Source organism: Prionailurus bengalensis, chromosome A3, assembly GCF_016509475.1.
Source record: "Prionailurus bengalensis isolate Pbe53 chromosome A3, Fcat_Pben_1.1_paternal_pri, whole genome shotgun sequence".
NCBI classification, from domain to species: Eukaryota; Metazoa; Chordata; class Mammalia; order Carnivora; family Felidae; genus Prionailurus; species Prionailurus bengalensis.
Genome location: NC_057354.1, coordinates 73297289 through 73319070, shown reverse-complemented (window position 1 = coordinate 73319070; position 21782 = coordinate 73297289). Strand labels below are relative to the sequence as shown.

General features: G+C 42.6%; 1 protein-coding gene across 4 annotated transcripts in view; it reads right to left on the bottom strand.

The window, feature by feature from the left end:
* The window catches only part of SPTBN1 (spectrin beta, non-erythrocytic 1), a 199962-nt gene that overhangs the window by 68397 nt on the left and 109783 nt on the right, over positions 1-21782 (bottom strand). For all 4 annotated transcript variants that reach the window (XM_043603387.1, XM_043603388.1, XM_043603389.1 and 1 more), the window contains one exon: positions 5163-5314. In XM_043603387.1, the coding sequence (XP_043459322.1) occupies positions 5163-5314 (152 nt within the window). The remainder of the gene's footprint in view (positions 1-5162; positions 5315-21782) is intronic.

The following is a 21782-nucleotide window of genomic DNA, read 5'->3' as shown; positions in this document are numbered from 1 at the left end:
GATCCTGGTCACCTCTGCCTATTTCTTTTATAAAGCCTAACTGTCCACTTCATTAGACTGTGAGAACTCAGTGAGATCATGCATGTGACAGTACAAACTAAAAGCAACAGACCCTCAAGTTACCACCATCACTCTTTCCAAAAACAATCCCCAATTTAGCCAGGATACTTTCCTACACCAGTTCCTTCCTAATGCCTACTGCCAAACTTGCTCCTTCACTCTCCCTCACAGCAGACATCTGACTGACCCTTATCTCCTCGGGCCATCTAAACCTAAACCCCTCCTCCTGGATCCCGATGAAACCCCACCCACTTGCTATGGCTTCTTGATAAGCCATCCAAAAGGCTGGTTTCCCCTTCTGAACTCTAGGACTCTGGGACCATTCACTTGGTACTTGATCATATGTACCTATTACTATTAATTCGCTCTTTGCATTTGTGCAATTTAGACTGCAACTTAGGGGCGCCTGGGTGGCGCAGTCGGTTAAGCATCCGACTTCGGCTCAGGTCACGATCTCGCGGTCCGCGAGTTCGAGCCCTGCGTCGGGCTCTGGGCTGACGGCTCAGAGCCTGGAGCCTGATTCCGATTCTGTGTCTCCCTCTCTCTCTGCCCCTCCCCCGTTCATGCTCTGTCTCTCTCTGTCTCAAAAATAAATAAACGTTAAAAAAAAATTTTTTTTAGACTGCAACTTAATGGTGCTTTCTTCTGTGGCCATATTTAGAACAAAAGCAAATACTCCCAAACAAACAATATTACAAACAACAGGTAGGTTCTGTGGCCAGTCCACAAAATCCCATTTCAACAATACATGCCAGTATGGCTCTCCTAACAAAGGCTTTATGCAAAACTCACTCAGAGCAGTTCAATGTGGGATTTAAGGCTTAACAAATCTCGTGGTAAATCTATCTTCCTCACCTAGCTCAGCCTGTTCTGGAGTTAACGGTGGCAAAGAAAAAAAAAAATCCTTTTTGTTGTAGTTGCTTTCTCTTCTTTGACACTGATTAACAGAGTAAGAAGACCGAATATCAGGAAAACAACAGGCAAGCAAAAACCAGTGATATCTGCTATTGGAAATGGCAGGCAGAGGTGTTCAGAAAACCTTGTCCTCTCTGGGTCAGAGGTGAGTGCCCTGTGTGGCAGGAACCGGGCAGAAAGCTGGCAGTCTTACTTAGAACCATCCCTCACTGCTGAGGCCCATGGAGGAAAGGGGGCAGGCACAGGCAAGCTTCAACCCTGGGTTATGACCCGTGGGCCCCACTTCACCAAAGTCCAAGCCTGACAGCATTACTCCCGAGGCCCTAAGATCTGGGACCACTGACAGAATGACTGGCACAGCTTCTGTGCTCACAGCATTTATCTGCTCAGGTGATGTTAAAGTTAAGGGTGGGTCTGTATTTTTAAGGGAATTTTAAAGCAATGCCTTTATGAAGAGCTATAAGCCACTGTCATTTCAGAGTAAGATACTGAGGAAAAAAATGGTTTTCTTTGTCATCAACCCAATCCCACCCAAGTAAGAGAAGCTTCCTAGTTCAGTCTCAAAGTTTCCTCAATGCTCCACAGGCTGACATATTTAAGGCAAACAAAGGGACATTTCCAGACATGGATTCTGTCCAAGCCTTAACCAAAGAAAGGGATTTCTGCTCTCTTGACACTCCCAATACAGCAGAGTCAAGTGCCTTGATAACCCAAATGTCTGAGTGATACTTGCTCAAATGTAACTCAAATTTTATTGAGTCAAAATGCAGGATGGGGTTAGGGTAAGAATTATCTGGAGCTGTTGTTTCTCTGAACTTTACTCAATAAAAATCAAACTTTCTCCTTTGTAAAGAAGGATGAACTGGCTCCATAGACCTATTACATTTAAATACTCTAGTTCCTCCTATATTCATCTGTTACCCACCGTCAATCTGATGGTAAGGCTGGGGCTAAAATGCTGACTGAGATATAGGCCCAGACAGAGGACAAAAATGTTACCCAGGGTTTGGGACCACTGGCGCAGAAAGCCCAGAGCTCACTAAATGCTATCTGACCATACACATTTAGCTGTGGACAAGAATTTACCCAAGCCTGGAAGCTCTAACCACAACTCATTAGTTCTGTACTCTGAATATGCAAGGATTCTTTGGGGGCAGACCTCAGAGAGGTCATCTGCTGCAGGGAGGGTCTCTAACTTGAGTCCCTGGCAGCCTCCGCGGCCAAGAGCAGAGAGTAGTTTGCGTCCCGTCCAGAAAGTTCCATGAAACAAATAAACCATGGGGCCAAACAGGCTAAAAAGTCTCAGTTCGAATGAACAAGAGTCTTAGCTCACTCTATCTATGGTACCCTTATTTTTGGAGTAAAAAGATTAATCAGACTGCCCAACCTATAATCAGGGTTGGCTGTGAGGAACAGATAATGAAAGAACTCGAGGCACTTGGGGCTTCACAAAGGGGTATGTCATTGCTAAACACCATTTCTAGCACTGACTGCCTAAGAGGTTGGAAATGGCTCCCATTTTCTGTTTTTCCCCATTCCTACTCTCCTAGGCCTCTGGATGACTGCAAGAAAAAGAAAAAGAATAATGGAAGAAGAAAAAGAAAAAGAAGAAGAAAAAAAGTATTGCTAACAGCAAATCAAGAGAGGAGTGGGACCCACACATAACTAAGAATTATGCTTTGCTGGTTGCTTTCTTTTTCCCTAGTAAAGTTTTTGTTGCCCTGTTCAGAATAAATGGCAATGGGACTGATCCCATTTATTATGTGGACATTATCAAGGACACGATCTTCTTGGTATTAAAGAACCATGGACCTTCAAAGGTGAATACTTTGCTCCCTAGAGCCTGGAAGACTCGACCCTACTGGAACCAAAATAAAAGTTCAAGTTAATTTTCATCCATATGACCTTTAATGATTTTTTAGCTACTTTCCAAACAACATTCCAAAAAATAAAAAATAAAAAATGAAATGAAATAAAATAAAATAATCATACTAAGTTAAACATTGAAGAAGGGGGGAAAAAAGTCTGAGAAGTAGGGGGAAATGTCTGGTTACAAAAGTGAAATTTAGGAGTGTCTGGCTGGCTCAGTCAGAACATGCAACTCTTGATCTTGGGGTCGTGACTTTAAGCCCCATGTTGAGTGTAGAGATCACTTAAAAATAAAATTTTAAAAAAGGGGAGGGAGTGCCTGGCTGGTTCAATCAGTAGAGCACTCAATTCTTGATCTCAGGGTTGTGAGTTCAAGCCCCACATAGGGCGTGGAGCCTACTTAAAAAAATAAATTCAAAAAATGAACAAAAAAATAAACTGGAAAAACAAAACCAAAACCAAAAACTATATTTAAAGGTGCATATCATGGTAATACCCATATCATAGGTAATCCTATCCTAGGTTCTCACACAGGCTCACTTCAAAAAACAAGTCAAGGGGCGCCTGGGAGGCTCAGTTAAGCATCCAATTTCCACTCAGGTCATGATCTCACAGTTAGTGAGTTCAAGCCCCACATCAGGCTCTGTGCTGACAGCTCAAAACCTGGAGCCTGCTTCAGATTCAGTGTCTCCCTCTCTCTGCCCCTCCCTGGCTCACTCTCTCTCTCTCAAAAATAAACATTAAAAAAAATAATAAAAAAAATCAAAATGCAATAAATGAGGGGTCTTACATCCCCTCCACACGAGCCCAACTGCCCCAACTCCTACCCTATATACCACTTGTGAGGCAGCCATCATGGGCTGGAACAGAAGCTCAAGTTTAGCTTGAGTTTAGTTCTCTAGTTTAGCTTGACCCACAAACTCTCAAAGATGAGGTAACAAGACCTGCATGCTTGGGGAACAAAGCACACAGACAAAACTCACTACAGATGAGATAGGGCTTGCCTCACTATCTTTTAAAGGGCTCTGTTCTTGAACGTAGGAATGCGAGAGAGAAAACTGTGTCTTCACCCAGGCTCAAGAGGCAATTCTGTTGGCAGGCTAATAATAGAGCAAGGTACAACCTTAGCCCCTTGCCTGTGGTCAGAGGTGTGTGGGTCGGTCTGCATACAGACCCATGCGGCTGTCAAGTTACAGGGTGGAGCTCAAGTTAAAAATAAGGCTTTCTGGCAGCCCTGCCAACCACCAGCATCATATTTTCCTGGTGATGTCACTACAGATGTGGGACTCTATCCCTGGGCGTCAGTTTTTGGCTCTGTCCCACCACCACCTATGGAACTACATGTGTTCTGGTACAATATAGCATCTATTTTCAAACCAAGGCGAGACAAAACCTGTTGGGTCAGTTACAGTGACTGGTTTATGGTTCATAAACGAAAGTCACATCACAGAAACAGAGTAGCTCTGAGAAACAAAATGGGAAAAGAATTTTCACTGTAGGCTGACAATTCCCCTGCCCAAAAAGGCACAGTGAATTCATCAGAAGCTGAGTTTCCAAGATGACAAAACACCAGCCTCTCCTTCCACCCCCAAAATATGAAGTATGCAGGGAAGAAAGCAAAAAACATCAAAGACTACTGAATTCAATTCCTGTCACCTTGTAACAGCAGCTCAGATTTTCCAGAGAATCAGTAAGAAACAGATTTAAAATTATTCCATGATCTTGTGGGATACAGATTCATCCTGGAGCCAGTGCCTACGTCTGGCCCTTCCATTTCCAGTGCTGTGCCCAGTTTAACAGGGGACACCAGCCAAGATCTTTCAGACCAAGGGTAGTAACCTCACAAATTACCAGAAGGAGGCTGCTTTATTACAGTTCAAGAATATCACCCAGACTCACAATGGTACACAGGAGCTTTTCCCAACATACTCATCTCACCTATCCAGATTCTCGTTCTCAAAAATATTAGTCATTAACTGCAAAATTCATCAGAAAACACAAGTCCACACTTGATTTTTCAAAAACATTTTCCGGGGGCGCCTGGGTGGCGCAGTCGGTTAAGCGTCCGACTTCAGCCAGGTCACGATCTCGTGGTCCATGAGTTCGAGCCCCGCGTCGGGCTCTGGGCTGATGGCTCAGAGCCTGGAGCCTGTTTCCGATTCTGTGTCTCCCTCTCTCTCTGCCCCTCCCCCGTTCATGCTCGGTCTCTCTCTGTCTCAAAAATAAATAAACGTTAAAAAAAAAAAAAAAATTTAAAAAAAAAAAAAAAACATTTTCCGGCCTACGATGCCAAGTCACTTAATAACATTCCCACTTACCAGCCTCTCTCCAGAGAGAACTTCCAGTAGCTTGATGAGCATCCGTCCATCTCGAAGGTCAGTGTACAGGTCTGTGATCCGGCAGGACACCCGGGCGAGGTGGGAATTGACCCACTTGGTGAAGGTCTTCTTCTGCACAGCTTCACGCTCATCTGCAAGCAGAAGAGAGCTCGTTTTACCATCAATCACAGCATGGCAACAGCAGCTTTGTGCTAGCAGGGTCACAAGAGCCCAGCCAAAGGAAGAACAGGAAAACTCAACTCTAACTGAAACTGCTACTTAGCTTCTCTGAAGCATGATAAACGCTTGAGGAATGTAATAATCATACAATCCTTGAACATCTGAGCCCCTACGTGTACCACCAGCAGAATATTCTTGCTCTCATTCATTTCATTTTCTCTCATCTCTGTTGAAGAGTCAAGAGGATACAGCAGATCACAGTGGGGTCCTGTGCAGCCCTGCCCCGTAGCATAACATTTGGTAAAGTTTCTAATGTGTATGTTACAACTACTATTGTTCCTTCAAAAGGTGAGTATTAGGGAAGCACACAGTACAGGGAGGGACATGGAGTAAAAAAGCTAAAGCAAGAAATTGCTTCTCTCATATACAAAGGATCAGAAGATATGGGGTGCCTGGGTGGCTTAGTCGGTTAAGCATCCGAATCTTGGTTTCGGCTCAGGCCATGATCTCACGGTTCACGGGATAGAGCCCTGCATTGGGCTCCAGGCTGACAGCGTGGAGCTTCCTGGGGATCCATTCTCTTCCTCTCTCTCTGCCCCTTCCCCACTCATGCTCTCTCACTTTTTTTAAAATTTTTTTTAATGTTTATTTATTTTTGAGAGAGACAGAGACAGAATGTGAGTGGGCTGGGGCAGAGAGAGAGGGAGGCACAGAATCTGAAGCAGGCTCCAGGCTCCGAGCTGTCAGCACAGAGTCTGACAAGGGGCTCAAACTCACGAGCTGTGAGATCATGACCTGAGCCGAAGTAGGATACTCAACCGACTGAGCCACCCAGGTGCCTCAAATGCTCTCTCACTCTTAAAATTAAAATAAACTTAAAAAAAAAAAAAAAAGAAATTCACTCATGACCTTGATCTGCAATGACCCTCTCACCTGCTAAATCACACACCCATGAACAACAGAGAAAATGGCAGTCAATGTGGTAAGGTACAAAGAGATCTGGCCAGGTACTGGGAGAGCAGGGCCTGGGCCGAAGGTTTCACCAAAAATGTGCTGAGATACTGTGTTCAGTGTCCCCTTCTATAAGAGGAGTGGACAGCTGTAATTTCCAAACTACAACCATTAGTTGAAAAGGCAACTGCTAGGGGCACCTGAGTGGCTCAGTCAGTTGAGTATCCAATTCTTGATTTCCGCTCAGGTTATGACCTCATGGTTCCTGGGATGGAGCCCCACAACGGGTTCTGTGTTTATGACACAGGGCCTGCTTGGGATTCTCCCTCTCTTGGGATTCTGTCTCTCCCTCTCTGCTCCTCCCCCTACTCATGAGTACACATACATTCTCTCTCTCTGAAAATAATAAACGTTAAAAAAAAAAAAGGCAACTGCTAGTTTATGGTCTAAAGTGTAGTAGTAGTACATCCAAGTCATCTAGGAAGCAACGCTAAGTTTTTCAAGCCTCAGTGATCAAGTTTTGTCCAATTCAAAGCCTAAAACTAGACATATCAGCCCAACAGGCTGTTGAAACCTTCAGCAGAGATCCACATAACATGCCCTGTACACATTCATATTCACTGACTGTTTTCTACAGAGATACCCTTTTGCCAGTTACTCACCCCACTTCTGGTTCTGTAGCATAAATTTGCGTCAAAAGGACCCAAGATCTACTCCTTCCAGTGTAAGCCCTAACCCACCAAGATGTCTATGCATTAATCTACAAAAAAGGGAGCAGACCCCAATAATTTTTATGTATTTCGCCACCACCTGGTGACAACTAAAAAGCCACCCTTGTGGACAAGGGCATGTATCTGGTGGCCTGGAGATACTGGGTTCCCGGCCTGGCCGGAATATCCCGGGAGTCTGCCTGGAAGGCTGTGCTGAGGCCTCCAGCCATCCCTCCACAGGAAGGGGGCCAGGCAGAGACAACACAGGACAAGCCTGTATTGCTGTCAGCCTGGCAGGTGAGGCGGCTGGCCACCTGCTGCAATGAGCAGCTCCTCCCTGCCCAGCCTTTCCCTAAAGGAACAGTCCATCCAGCAGAAAAGAGGGCCTTTTTAAGGGACAAAAGCCAACCCAAAAGAAAGGATCAGAAAGGGCAGGATTGGGGGAACAAGAAAATGGTAGTAAGGGGCACAGTTGCAGATGAAAAAGGAGTTGTACCAATAACATCATGATGGGTCACACAGAGAAGATCACATGCATTATTAATCACACAATCATCATGATGGATGGCAACTTCAAGACACTGACACAGGGAGCTGTATTTTTTCCCAAAGGTTGGCTGTTTTGAAGAGGAAGTCCAAAGCAGAATACATAGACATTAAGTACATTTCAGAGATGGCAAGTAACTCCTGGTTCAGACGTATTTAGGGACAGCTAATTTTTAAAAAAATTCTAATACATTTTATGTGCTACACTGGAGTTAAAAATGTCTTTAATAAAGCCCTTGGTGGGTTTCGAAGCTGTTATTCAAGGGTTTGGGCTCAAAGTCACTACCACACCCAACCTATCAAGGGAACAAGATCAAAATGAAAACCTGCTTATATTATGGTATTTCTAAATAAACAAGCACAAAGGTGTTCCTCAGCCAACTGTCACTCTTTTAGATAAATCTCACATTACAAAAACACTCCTGGCTTCCTTCAGGTTCTGAATTCAAAGGTTCCCTTACAAACAAGGAGATTCGAAGGATTTGCTTCTCAAGACAGTAAGTACACTCCCACACTACCCAGTTCTGGGAGTTATAGTCGAACCCAGACCCTCCTCCCCCTGAAGTGGGCAGAGAGGTCATAGGTGGGGCAGAGAACTGAATGGAAATAAAACAGGCTGAGGATCTGTGTGAGGAGGGCTACTTCCATCCCCAGAAACTCCAGGAAGGAGGGGGAAAAGAAGATGAAGAGAACTTAAACAAAACAAAAGGAAAAGAACAAGCCCTTGCTTTCTTGTCCTCGCTCCTGTTTCCTCTTTCTACTCTCCCCACACAGCTAAAGAGCAGGCCCCAGATCACATAAGTGTGCTAGAAGAGTCACATAAAGCCTAAGTTCCTCTGGCTTGCGCCACTGCTCTGGAAAAGACATGGAAGATTCCATCCAAGGACTGGACCACAACCAACACTCTTATGACACACGAGGGGCAGGAAACGGGCTCAGCAGTGAGACACAAAGTCCAGTCAGCTTAGTGTGTCCTCTGACAATGGAGGGCCTGGTGAACAACAAACACTTCTGAGGCCGGAAGGAGGGAAAGGGAAGGAAAGAAATCTACCCAGCAGCCTAGCTGAGGATGAGGCTGTGTGTCCTTGGGGACCCCGTCCTTTGTTCCACCCTTCCTGGTAAGGCACAATGACATCACCCCTGCACTCACAACCCAACGAGACAGGGGCAGATTAAGCCAGATGCCTGCTTGAGGAGGAGCAGGAGGCCCTTGGCACAGATGATGGAAGACAGTCCAGAGGCGTGTTTCCAAGCTCAAGCTGCTGTCACTGTGCCAGAACTGTGTGAGAAAGTGGTGGGAATAGCTGAGAAATGAGAGACCATTTCAGCTCTACGGGTATGAGGCGAATCTGGTACCATGAAAAGGGAGCCCTTGCAAACTCCATATTGATTTGGTTATTTAGAGCAGTAGTTCTCAATTCCCCAAGGGACATTTAGCAATGTCTGAAGACACTGTCCCGCCCGGGGGTGGGTGCTACACTGGCAACTAGTGAGTAGAGGCCAGGGATCCTGGTAAGCATCCTACAGTGCACAGGACAGCACCCACAACAGGAATCATCCAACTCAAAATGTCAGTAGTATCCAGGTTGGGAAATCCTGGTGTACACATTCTGGTCTTCTGCCAAAAGGAGTTGGCATTTGTAGTGTCTCAGACTGCACTCCCCAGAGAGACACCTGACTTGGGGTGCTGTTCATTTCACTATTCTCTTAGCCTACACCCAAGGTTTTATGAGCCCGATGGTCTGCATGTTGGCCGCAGCAGGAGAAATTCTCTACCCTCAACCCCACTCATTCCACAAAGCTCTTGCTTACTGCTTCCTTGTAAGAAAGAGCAGCAGCAGCAGCAGCAGCTGTGTCTGCCTCCAGGACAACCAAAGGGTAGGGCCCAGTGTGACACTGGGCATTTCTGTACCCCAAGCCATTTCTGTTCTCCTTGTACCTTTTTAGGACCTTGTAGTGCTGTTAACCAAGCCAAATCATGCCTGCATCTGCTGATGTCTGAGCCTGACACTGGGGCAGGTTCAGTGCCCCCCACCCACCCTAGCCCTGCCCATAACCTGGTAAGTGCTGCCTCCAAGGAACAGGCACTTCCATAGCTCTGTTCCCAGTGAGTGTCTCTCAGGTATTTGTTCATCCCCCTCCCACCCCCACCATTTATTTATTTAGAGGGACTGACCTAAGGTCGCTCCAGCATTAGATGAGAGGAGGTCAAGTGCACAGCAAAGTGCCAGGCTTGTAACTATCAGCTTCTTCTGCACTGCCCCAGTACAGCAGCACTCTCATTAGTTCAAACCATCTGAGATCCAGTATCATGGAGCCATATGCTCTCAGGGTAGAACAAGGCTTTGAAAGTTATCTAAAACAACACTCTTTTTTAAAAGCAAAAAATTCCCTTCTACCACACCTGGGCCAGCTTTTTAAAAATCTCGGGAAGGGCGGGGGAACTTTGTATGTGTACATGGCAAGAGGTTGTTAACAGTCATACAGAAGAAAACAGCTTCTTTCCTTTTTATTAAAAAAATAATAGCATTAATGTGACTTCCTGTGTCCCAGGTACCTATCTACATGCTTTACAATCCTTGTAATCACTCTATGAGGTAGAATTAGTAACTTTCCAGATGGGCTGGCTCTAAAGCCTGGGTTCTCAATCATGTAATAATGCCTCTAGCACAACATTAAAACAAAAACAAACGTGTCCACGATACAAGATGTAGAATCACCCACCATCTCACCATCCTAACTTAAGTCCTTATTTTGCCAAAGGGTCTGCTCCATTACTGGGTAACTCCAACTGTGTCTCTAGCAAGTCTAGATATGTCTCTATGGCCCAGCAAGGCTCACTCTACCCACAAAGCTACAGAGAATATAGGTCTCCTCACTCCTTCACATAAGGGCCTTCATGTTAAGCAATCCTCATTGATGCCTCTTTGCAATGAGCATCATGATGTGGTAGGCAGAGTGGAAACCAAGGTGGTACACGAGGACGCTACCACCTCTGGCAGCCTGGCATCAACTCATACCGACCAGTGGAAGTCAACCTGCAGTGTCAGCAGCCCAGAGACCAGGAATGTGGTGAACCAAGTGAAGAAAGGGCAGAGAGAACCAGCAGCCCCTCACAGGAGGGGGTGTGGTGAGTCTACATGTCAGTGCAGGAGTAGGAGTCGGAAAGGGCTAAAGTGACTCCCAAAATAAGTCTCCCAGAACTACCAATTCTACCAAAATGTCCTCAGAACAGACCCCCAGAACCAGAAGTGGTTCCGGGTGAGATCTAGCCAGCTAAGTCTTTGTCCGCACAGACAAAGAGAAAAATTAGCCAACCACCTAGAAAATGAGGACTATTGGAGAAGCAGAAGAGAAAACCCAACCTTGAGTGAGAGGCAATCCCTAGAAGCAGTGAACTGTAGGTGAAATTCTACTATGGTGACCTTTCTTGAAAACAGAATTTGACAAGATGGTGTGTCTGCAGTAACACCATCATGCATCCCAACAGCAATTTGCACTTTGTCTGCACAGCAACTCTATCAGGGAGGTGGGACACAAGAGGTATCTCCACCAAAGCTCAAGGCCTGGTGAGGACAAGGGCTGCTCTGCAATGCCAGCCAGTAGAGGCACAGCTGACATATGCTGGGTGTCTCTGGGCGTTGCTCAGTCTCTTCCATTGTTTAGTCAAGTTAAGACCAATTATTATGCATGGCTATACCTTCTTGAAGTATCTAGATTCACTGTCTTTTGGTTTTGATAAATAACTTGAAATTTTCAGAAGATGGCTTACTGAAAAGGGATGGGATATTTATAACAGAGAAACATACTTGCTTATTTTTAATGAATTAATTATTTAATTAATTTGAGAGCAGGAGAGAGAAAGATCGTGCAAGCAAGTGCGAGCAGGGGAGGGCAGAGAGAATATTCCAAAACGCCAGGCTTGAACTCATGACCGCTGAGAACATGACTGGAGCTGAAATCAAGAGTCAGATGTTTAATCAACTGAACCACCCAGGTGCCCCCATACTTGCTTAATTTTAACCAAAAGGCTGTGACTATCCTTTCCATCATCAGCCCCTTTGAAGCACATAACTGACTTCCATGCTTTTTGGGGAATGGCTACTACCAATACCATAAGACTGTAATGCTTCAACATTTATTTACTCTGGAGGATTTGCTACAACTAGAAAAATGAACACTGTGTTAGCATAAGTTAAGCTAGAAGATATAGAAATAGCTTTGATGAACAGAAGGGCATTGTGTTATGGAAATGATTGTATAGCATCTTTCAGCAACACCCTGTGCATGGAGTGCTAAACACGATCATATTCACCATATGCCACAATTCTGGCTATGAAAAGGGATGGGAGCCAGGGATGAAGAAAGGCCTCAAGGCATGGAACATTTCTGGATGGAAAATAAGGGAAACACAGAAACAGGAACTAGCAAATGACCCATGCAGTATTCCCCCAAAGACTAGATTTATACCTGGCTGCAGAGAATAGATCTTTCTTCTACTTTTCAAATAGTCTGAACCTGCTGGTATAACACAAGAATATTTTCTTCCCAGGATCTTCTTCAAGTGTGCTAAGATAGTGGCCTATCTTAAGGAAGAGGTGGCAATCATGTACAATTTTTCTTTGTACAGACTCAGCTACGTTAAATGTAGATGTGGGTTCACAGTAGGAATGGAGAAACAAGGACAGAAGTTGAGAAGAAATCAAAAGGAGGCGATGAAGCAATCATGCCTTGAACACTGCTCCATGGCTGGCTATTTGAATGGACATTATTGTATCTATCTGAGTAATGACTAATCAATCAGAAGGTCAGATTATTAACAAGTTCCAGTCTTTATGAGGCACCTACTGTATGCAGAATTCTGTGTCTCAGTCAAAATCGAAAGTCAAAAAATAACAAAAGTAGTACAGGATCAGTTGCCAGGAGAATGACTTCAAGATGTATTTCTGGGTGTTTGGAAGAAAAAGTTTACTACAATTAGGATGGCTTCAGGCCCACCCCCTTCAACAATTCCTGAAGTCTCCTGCCTCATGCTTTTCTCATTCTTACCCACCTTAAATATCACTGCTGTGGTCATCTCCCCCAAATAGCAGTTTCTCAAAGTTATACCACTGTACCAAAACCTTCAATGGCTCCCAGCCATCCACAAGAGGGTCCAAATCACTGAGCTGGGAGTTCAAGAGTCTGGAACAGCCTCTCTTGAGGAGGCACATGCTTCCTCTGGGATCCTCCCTGACACATGAGCTCTGTGTTCCAATCTGACAGAGCTTCTTCTGTTACACTCTGAACTCACACCTTGCATATCCCTTTGTCCTACCTTTGCTTACACCATTCTCCTAACCTAGAGGGCACTTACTCATCTCTTACCCTTCTCCTTTAAGACCCAGACCAAGATAAGCTCTTTGAGGGGCCATTCATTTGATGGGATGTGAGGTCTTATCTTTTTTTCCTTTGTACATTTATTTATTTTTGAGAGACGGAGAGAGACAGAGCACAAGTGGGGGAGGGGCAGAGAGACAGAGACACACACAGAATCTGAAGCAGGCTCCAGGCTCTGAGTTGTCAACACAGAGCGCTACTCGGGGCTCGAACTCACAAACTGTGAGATCATGACCTGGGCCGAAGCCGGACGCTTAACCGACTGAGCCACCCAGGCGCCCCTTATGTCTTATCTTTTTATCATATATCCTGTGTCCTTTATTTCCTCAACCTGCCTGTAATTGTGCCCAGGGCAAGGACTCAATTCTACATCTGTTTAGTGCCATATGCCTGATAGAGCACACAACAAACATTTGTTGAATGAACCAGCAGATTTCCAGTGCCCAACAAACAGGCACACTGATAAATCCCGCTGCTACTGGTGATCCTACTTAAACTGTTCAAGAAAGAAATTTGAAATCACATAGACAGGCCTTAAGAAGTTAAATGTTATCATTGTACAGCAACTAAAAATCTTTTACAACTGAATTGCTTCTTGCAACTGTTCCTCAATGTCTGATAAATGATAAAAATGTAATTTTGTGGTACAGCCTTTCAGAATAAAAGGGGTCCAAAGCTAACCTAAAAAGTTTGAAGTTTTTACTTCTTTCCTATTTGTTTTGTGACAACTGCCATCACATACCTGTACAGAACAAGGCAGCAAAATACATAAGGGTGTAATTACAACATTATTTTAACATGACCAAGTAGGCCAATAGTCACAAGACTCAATTTATAATAATTTTAACAATTTATCCATTAAAGCTCAATTCTGGAGTTATTTTTAAAAAAAGCATCTTTTAATTCAAAACAAAAGACTACAGAAGGGTGGAGTTCCCATGCGTGTCTTGGCTTGAAAAAATAAATAAATCATTTCCCATGAGCAACATGCAAAATACACACAGCCGGAAACCGGAAACAGGCAACTGGCTGTATTGATAATAGAGAATCGAGCTGTTATCTTGAAGCAGCAAAAGGAAGGAAACTAATCTTCTGACTAAAGGCCTCCCTGTGACGGGTTAGTCTGCGTGCGGGCCTTTAATTTATGTTTGCTGATTTATATATAAATAGAACTTGAGTTAAAATATTTTTCCTAACAGTTTAACCTGCTTTGTGGACAAAACACACGTAAACATCTGTTCTAAATGCATGTACAGCAAATATGCAATTCTCTGCTAACACTTAACAGCCTGATACACAGACTACAGAACAACTGTGAACTCTATATAACCCTGCACCTAGGGTTTACATCCCTCAGGCAGGCCCTGCCTGGAGCTTTCAGCAGGCCTTTCTTTTGAATAGCCCAGCCCAGTTTTGCCAATGGGGAAACTAAGGCACTGCGGGGGGAGACTCACAATAATGAACTGAATAGACAGGCCAATTCCCAGTGGTCCTGCCTCCCTGTCGTGGTCATCACTTCAAGGGGAGCCCCTTAAAGTCACAATGCACAAAAAGTTAAGACTGCGGATGAGGCTAAGGTAGGGATGATCTGCGAAAGCAAATGGCCAAAGCAACACCACTAATTCGTTTCAATGAGAGCAAAGCTGAGAACTAGGGTGAATTAAATAGTGTAAAATGCCAAAACCAGGAGGGAAAATTAAATGCCTTAAAAAAAATAGAAAAATTTACCTTATATGTACAAACTAAAAACCAAAACAAACGAATGAAACAAAACGCAGACACACACCCATAAATACAGAGAACAAAGTGATGGCTGCCAGAGGAGGGTGGAATGGGTAAAACGGGAGAAGGGGAGAAGGGAGGTTTGGCGCAGGGGACATAGTCAATGGTATTGTAAGAGCTTTGTATGGTGACAGATGGCAGCTACACTTGCAGTGAACACAGCATAACCTACGGAGTTGTTGAATTGCTGTGTCAACTATACTCAAAAGGATACACACACGCACACACCAAATTTATCAAATCACTGATTTGTGGGGAAATTCACCTCGAGAGAGTTCATTCACATGAACTTGGGAATGTTTGTTAATTTTTTAATATTTATTTTAAAATACCAAAAATGTTTCACAGAAAAAATATCAGTAAATGATAAAAGGAAATGATTGGTTCCAGTGCAAAATAATCTATCAATGAAGCTTATTTTAAGAAAGAATGTTATTTTACTAAAAATTTAAATTGCACATAATTTTCCAGGAACACAACTATTAAATAATATCATATTTCATTATACTGTTTAAAAAATTATTTGGTCAGTACCCTGATTCATATTGGTGATTCTAAAAGAATTACTGTAGCTCCCATCGTAGCAACAATAACATATTAAATTTATTGAGCCCATTTGCCAGAATCTCTTCCGTTTTAAATCTATCCATTTATTTAGACCCATTGTTATTAGATATATTAATTATTATTCCCAGTTTACAGGTGAAGAAATGGAGGCATCAGGTGCCAAAGGTTATACAGTCATTAAGTGATTATAATCAACAGGTTTCTTAAGCTTCCGGCAATGGGATTATGATGCATGTTGAGTAACAACACCTCATATATTTGACACCGAAAATACACTTTTCCTCCACTTAATATTTAACATAAATGCAGCGTGGGGCACCTGGAAGGCTCAGCTGGTTAAGCGTACAACTCTTGATTTCAGCTCAGGTCATGATCTCGCGGTAAGCAAGTTCGAGCCCCACCTCGGGCTCTGCACTGACAATGCAGAGCCTGTTTGGGATTCTTTCTCTCTCCCTCTCCCTCTGCCCTCCACTGCTCCCATGTTCATGCGCACTCTCAAAATAAACTTAAAAAATTAAAAAAAAACACAAAACATAAGTGCAACTTAATCTTTGGAAGTTTGGTGCTGTAAATGTGTTTTGGTGAAAATGTCTCTGAAATTTGTTGCATGTCTTAATAAAATATGTTTATGTTAATAAAATATGATAAAGATTAAAAAAAAAACAAGAAACAGGACCTGATAAAGAAATACTCAAGAAACCATTCACTAAATATGCCTGAAAATGGATGGCACACTTCAAAAGTGTGAGCCTACTAACCGCTACTCTCTATCTTTAAGGGACATTCTGGCACAAACCGTCTGCAACTGCAGCCAGGGAGAGTCAGCAGGACCAAGGATGAAGTCCTACTCGGCTCCTACGCACTGGTAGATGCTGTGTTAGGGCCAGTGTTAGCTTCACCTTGCTCATTAACATATTAGTTCTAACTAGATGAGGCACAGAAAGATTTTGGTGATTTGCCTGAGGGCATGTGGCTAGCAAAGGCACAACCAGGATCAGAACGCTCATCTCTGTGAACCCTGAAGAATCCTAAAGCTCCTACTCACATGATCATCCCACATTGCTTGAGGAAAATAACATCTTACCTCCCCCAAACAACACCCATCCACTCAGGTCAGCTCCTTGATGACTGAAAAGATCAATTTAAAATAGGGACAAGCAAACTTTGACCTACAGCCTGTTTTTGTACAGTCAAGGGGCTAGCATGTTTTTATATTAGGGTTGGGGGGGGCATTTTAGGGGCAACATCAAAGGAGAATGAGGAGATATGACAGAGACCCTATGCGGCCCTCAAAGCCTAATATAGTTACTGTCTGGCCCTTTACAGAAAAAGCTTCATCCATTCCTGGCTTAAACATTTTTATACTGTCATTAGTCCTGTATCCCCTTTGTTAGCTTCCATTTTCCAATCAAAATTAGCTTAGCAAATACACACTGAGTGCTTGCTATAAAGAAGATACCACACTGGGGACCATTTGAATTTCTACTATTAAACGGGCAGACAGGTTGATGTGCCACATTTTTTTCCTTTTTAATTTGAATTACTAGGACTCTGTCCACATGTCAAATCAGCCAGGGTGTGAACTCTGGGCCCACTTCCCTCCCTAGCTGAGGTATTCTTCTGGCCACCTTGAAAAAAAGGATTAACAGTGCTAACCCAGCAGTCAGGAGGGACACAACACAGTGGGCACACAGGCCAGAACTTGAGGCTGTACCTTCATTTCGAAGGATGAGGAAAAGCCAGGAGGCTTCAGGCCAGATTTCCCAACTTCCCACTTCCTCTATGCACAAGCTTCAGGTACACTTTATTTGCCATCACCTCTCCTCCTCCAATCCTCCCTGGAAGAAAACTAAAAAACATGAAGTCCCAGGTAGATTAGGGTAATTTGTAATATCCTCAAAAGGTGGAAAACCTTGGAACTAAAGAGACACCACTTTAAGTATTCAGCTTATATGGGAGAATGCTAACATTAATACAGACTCACTAGGAGAGAATTTTTTAAAGGGCAACAACTATAATGGGTACACTAAAGAATTTATAAAGGTTAATTCCATTGCAATATATGAGGGGGGATATTATCTGTATCTTTTCTTAGCAACAACTAAAGAAGCAGTAAATAATGTATCCTAACCAGGATATCATATGGCACACAAATTTACTTGTAAAAATAAAATCCTTTACTTCAAGAGCTAAAGGTAGTTTTTTATTATAGTAGCCTTGGGATTAGATTAAGTGGAGGTGGTGAGAGAGAATTAAAATTTATTATGTTTTTTTCATGCAATGCACAAAAAAAGTAGCCACACTGTTCTGTGGATCATGCAGCTGGTCTAAGCCAGTATATTAAAGATCAAGTAGCATGTACCCTGGCCCCTGCTTAGGATTTTCTCTCTTCTCCAGTTTCCCAGAATTCTCAGGGTCAACAGTGCAAGGAGAAAAACAGAACTCTCTTCCACACACTAGAGTCACATTATTGTAAGAAATTCAAGATTTCTTGAGAGGATACAGCCCATCCTCAAGGCTTTCAGAAGAGCTGATGCTGCCAGCAGGCTACTGCACCAGTTCTAGCCACTCAGGACAGTTTCTGACAGTTCTATTTAAAGAGGATGTCCAACTCACCTCTAATTTATTATTCCAAAGAGCGAAAGTCCAAGAAACTTTTTAAGCCAGAAACACAGAAACAAGAAGGAGGGGACAGTCAAAAACCTACATGTCATCACAAAGCCATCTCCTTTTCACGGATGGTATAGCATTTAGTACAATGATCATTTCCGAAATCAGTTGCGGAAGTGCCCTTCTAAGATAACCTACCATGGAAGTCCTCCAACTATGGTTCTATGTGTAAATTTAATCTGCAAAGTATTACTATTTTGGAACAAAGAATGTTACAGGGATGCCAAGGTATCACTTGGAACTACAGAATTAGGACAATTTTCTAATTAATGGGAAATTATATTTAAAAACAAATGAATGTAAACACAAAAGAACTTAGAAATGGGGGCGCCTGGGTGGCTCAGTCGGTTAAGCATCCAACTTCAGCTCAGGTCATGATCTCACAGTTCATGAGTTCGAGCCCCACATCGGGCTCTGTGCTGACAGCTCAGAGCCTGGAGCCTGCTTCGGATTCTGTGTCTCCCTCTCTCTCTGTCCCTCCCCCACTCATACTCTGTCTCTCTCTGTCTCTCTTAAAAATAAACATTAAAAACATTAAAAAAAAATTTAGAAACTGACTTCCGTCCTAAAGATCATTACAAATTAGTTACCCAAACCACTCTGACAGAGAATATGACCCGCTGTAGAAACTCAGAGTTGAAATGGCAGATTGGGACGTTAAATAAAACTGTTTCAACTTCAAGGCCAAACTCCAAAATTGCAGTTGTATATGCAAGTAAGCCCAAGGTTTCATGTACTGGGGATGGGGGAGAAATGTTCAAATTACAGTTGCATATCAGAAAGAACCAACAGTTGCGACAAGATTTTTTTTTTAATGCATAATGTTGTAAAGATAAGCTGTTTCCTGAACTGAACTAAAAAATTTCCGAGTTTAACACTATTTTGTAAAGTGATATGTCAGTGCATCAAACCAAAATTTTCACTTTTCATGGAGTATTCTTCATTCAGTAAGTAATTTACTGAATGATAAGCTCTGACCCAATCCTTGGTTATAGATTTAAACTCAGCCAACAATTTCACTGCCTAAAAAATTATTCCTTGTAGAACAGCATATGTTTTATTTTATTTTAATGTTTATTTATTTTTGAGAGAAAGAGACAGAGAGTGAGTGGGGGAGGGGCAGAGAGAGGGAGAGAGACAGAATCTGAAGTAGGCTCCAGGCTCCTAGCTGTCAGCACAGAGCCCAACGCAGGGCTTGAACCCACAAACTGTGAGATCATGACCTGAGTCGAAGTCAGACGCTTAACCAACTGAGCCACCCAGGCACCTCAAACAGCACATGTTTTACACATTAGTACCTGACATTCAGCCATATGGGCCTCTTCGTTTTTTTTCTTCTTGAGTTAATCTGTTAACCAGTAAGCAACCATTTATTGAGTAACAAGTGTGAAGGCACTGGGAAGGGTACCTAAAAGCATTAAAAGTCCTCTCTTAAAATAGTTAATGAGAAATTTTCAATTCCTTGAGAATTCACAACATTAGATAATTGATACCCATATTCAACCACCATTTAGTTATTTTTAGGATATGTTAAAATGAAAAAGAGAAAGTTATCACTCACAAGACCAAACACTGAAAAACAATTCCGGTAACTTCCTTTGTGGCTTTACTCAACCTCACACATAGAATGGTTACACAAGATTTCTTACAAAGCCAAATAATACAGAGTTTTGGTGCGCAGATCTTTTAAGTACACACGTACACTACCTTGTTTTAATAAAGGAGGACAGAAAACTTGGAGGTGTAAATGACCTCAGATTTAGCCCCTATGGTGACCTAGTCAACAGGGTGGGTGGCACCAAAGAATCCCTCACCCTAATCAAAAGAGGACAAGACAGTTGCGTTTATACTAGTTTTTTTTTCTTTAATTAAAACCTATTTTTCATTAATAGGAATACTAATCAAAGCTTTAAGCACAATTTTGTATAAGACAATGCACAAGGTGTAATTATATAGTATTACTTAACCCAAATGCCAATCTCTTCCCACAACACGGAATGCATATCTTTACAATACCCCAGAGTGCGCCCCCACACACAGGAGCACCACCTCGGTTGTTCCGGGTCTGTTCCTGTCTCTATGAGGCAAGTCTTTACCTCCCATCCCACAGCTTTGGGTACTTGTAACAGGTGTGGGGACCTTGCTGTTTGTAGTTTTGCAGGTTTGTGACATGATGGTGAAGGGTAAGGCAACCCTGTCACAGGAGAAGTATTTCTGCTAGTTACCTAGATATGCCTGGGAAGCCAACTGCCATGGCTGATTCGTTCTTGAGGGACATTTTATTGCTTAATGAAGACTTTAGCTGTTTCTCCTCAATAGCCTATATAAAGATAGTAATCTTGGAAACTGGGTGGGAAGGGCTCACAGCCCATAGATGATGTTCCACTAAGGGGGCAAAAAGTTCCACCTACAGGACTAGGTGGAAGTAGGCAAAAATAAACTAATTCTACTCCTTGGACTTGAAAAACAAATCCTGTCACTTACTGAAAACATGAAGAAAAGGGCATACTAGTATGTGGTTGGTGGGAAAATAAATGGGCAATATCAAAACTTAAAATACGCATTTCCTCCATCTACCAATCACACCTGTAGAGTCACTTTCTAGAAATGCTTGTGCAAGCACACAAAGATGTATGAGACACAGATTGCAGACTTTTAAAAAAAACCTAAAAAACAAACAAAATATTTATCAGTAACAACAAAAGAGTAAAGACAGAAACAACTAAATATACATTAACAGGTTGATAAAGTAAAATATGATGCATTCATGTAAAAGAATAGTCTGTACGCATTAAAAAGAGTAAGGGAAATCTGCAGCATACAGGTTTAGGGAGACAGCCATGAATGAAGTCACTTACAGAACACTGTATATACTTAGTATGATCCTATAGAGAAAGATATGTATTTAAATGTAAGCAACCAAATAAAGAGGTATGGAAGGACACTTCCCAAACTATTAACTGTAATGGTCTCAAGGGAGACAACCAGAACCTGGAGGACTTATGCTTCTGTATTTCTGCACTGTTTGTTAGTTGTTTCGTAAAAACAAATAAAACAAAAACAGCATATACCACTTCTAAATATTCAAAGGGCATTTCTATTTGAGGGAAAAACATACAATTCATCTTAATTTGGGTAGGAGAACCGAGCCTCACAAATGGGTGCGAGATTGATGAGCAGGAATAGAAAGGGCATTTGCTGGAGGAAATCATTCTCCCAGGGCACAACAAAAGGTCATATGTGAATGCTGTTTCCAGTGAGTACTCTAAAATAAATAAAATGTCACCCTAAATTTTCATGCCTATCATCTGGAGAATGCCAAATCAGTATTTAACTTAAAACAACATTTATAAGCAAAATAAGGCAAACAGATACTATTTCTTCCCTTTAATTGAGGGAAGAAATTCCCTAATTAATAGGGAATTGAGCCTATTAATATAAAAATAAGTGAAATTCACTAAAGAAACACTGAGGTCTACAGGATGCTTGGGAAGTAGTTTGCAAACCAGGCTCCCAGAGGTCAGGCTCCAAGTACCTATTTATTTGCACTCGGGTCAGAAAAGCTCCATTATACCTTTTATTTACCTAGGTTCCACCTCTGATTTCATCTGCCGGGAAAATAATTCCATTTTTAAAAAGCGTTCATAAATCACTATACAAAGAAATAGGAAATTAGGATGCATGCTGGAGGGGTTTTCAGTTTGATAACACACGACAGTTAATTACAGAGCATGTAAGAAGTGGCAAAAGAGAGGAAGGAGCAAAGCACTGTAGGATCATCTGACCAGAGGTGATTCAAGGGGTCAAAGTGTCACCAATGAGGTTTAAGTCCAGG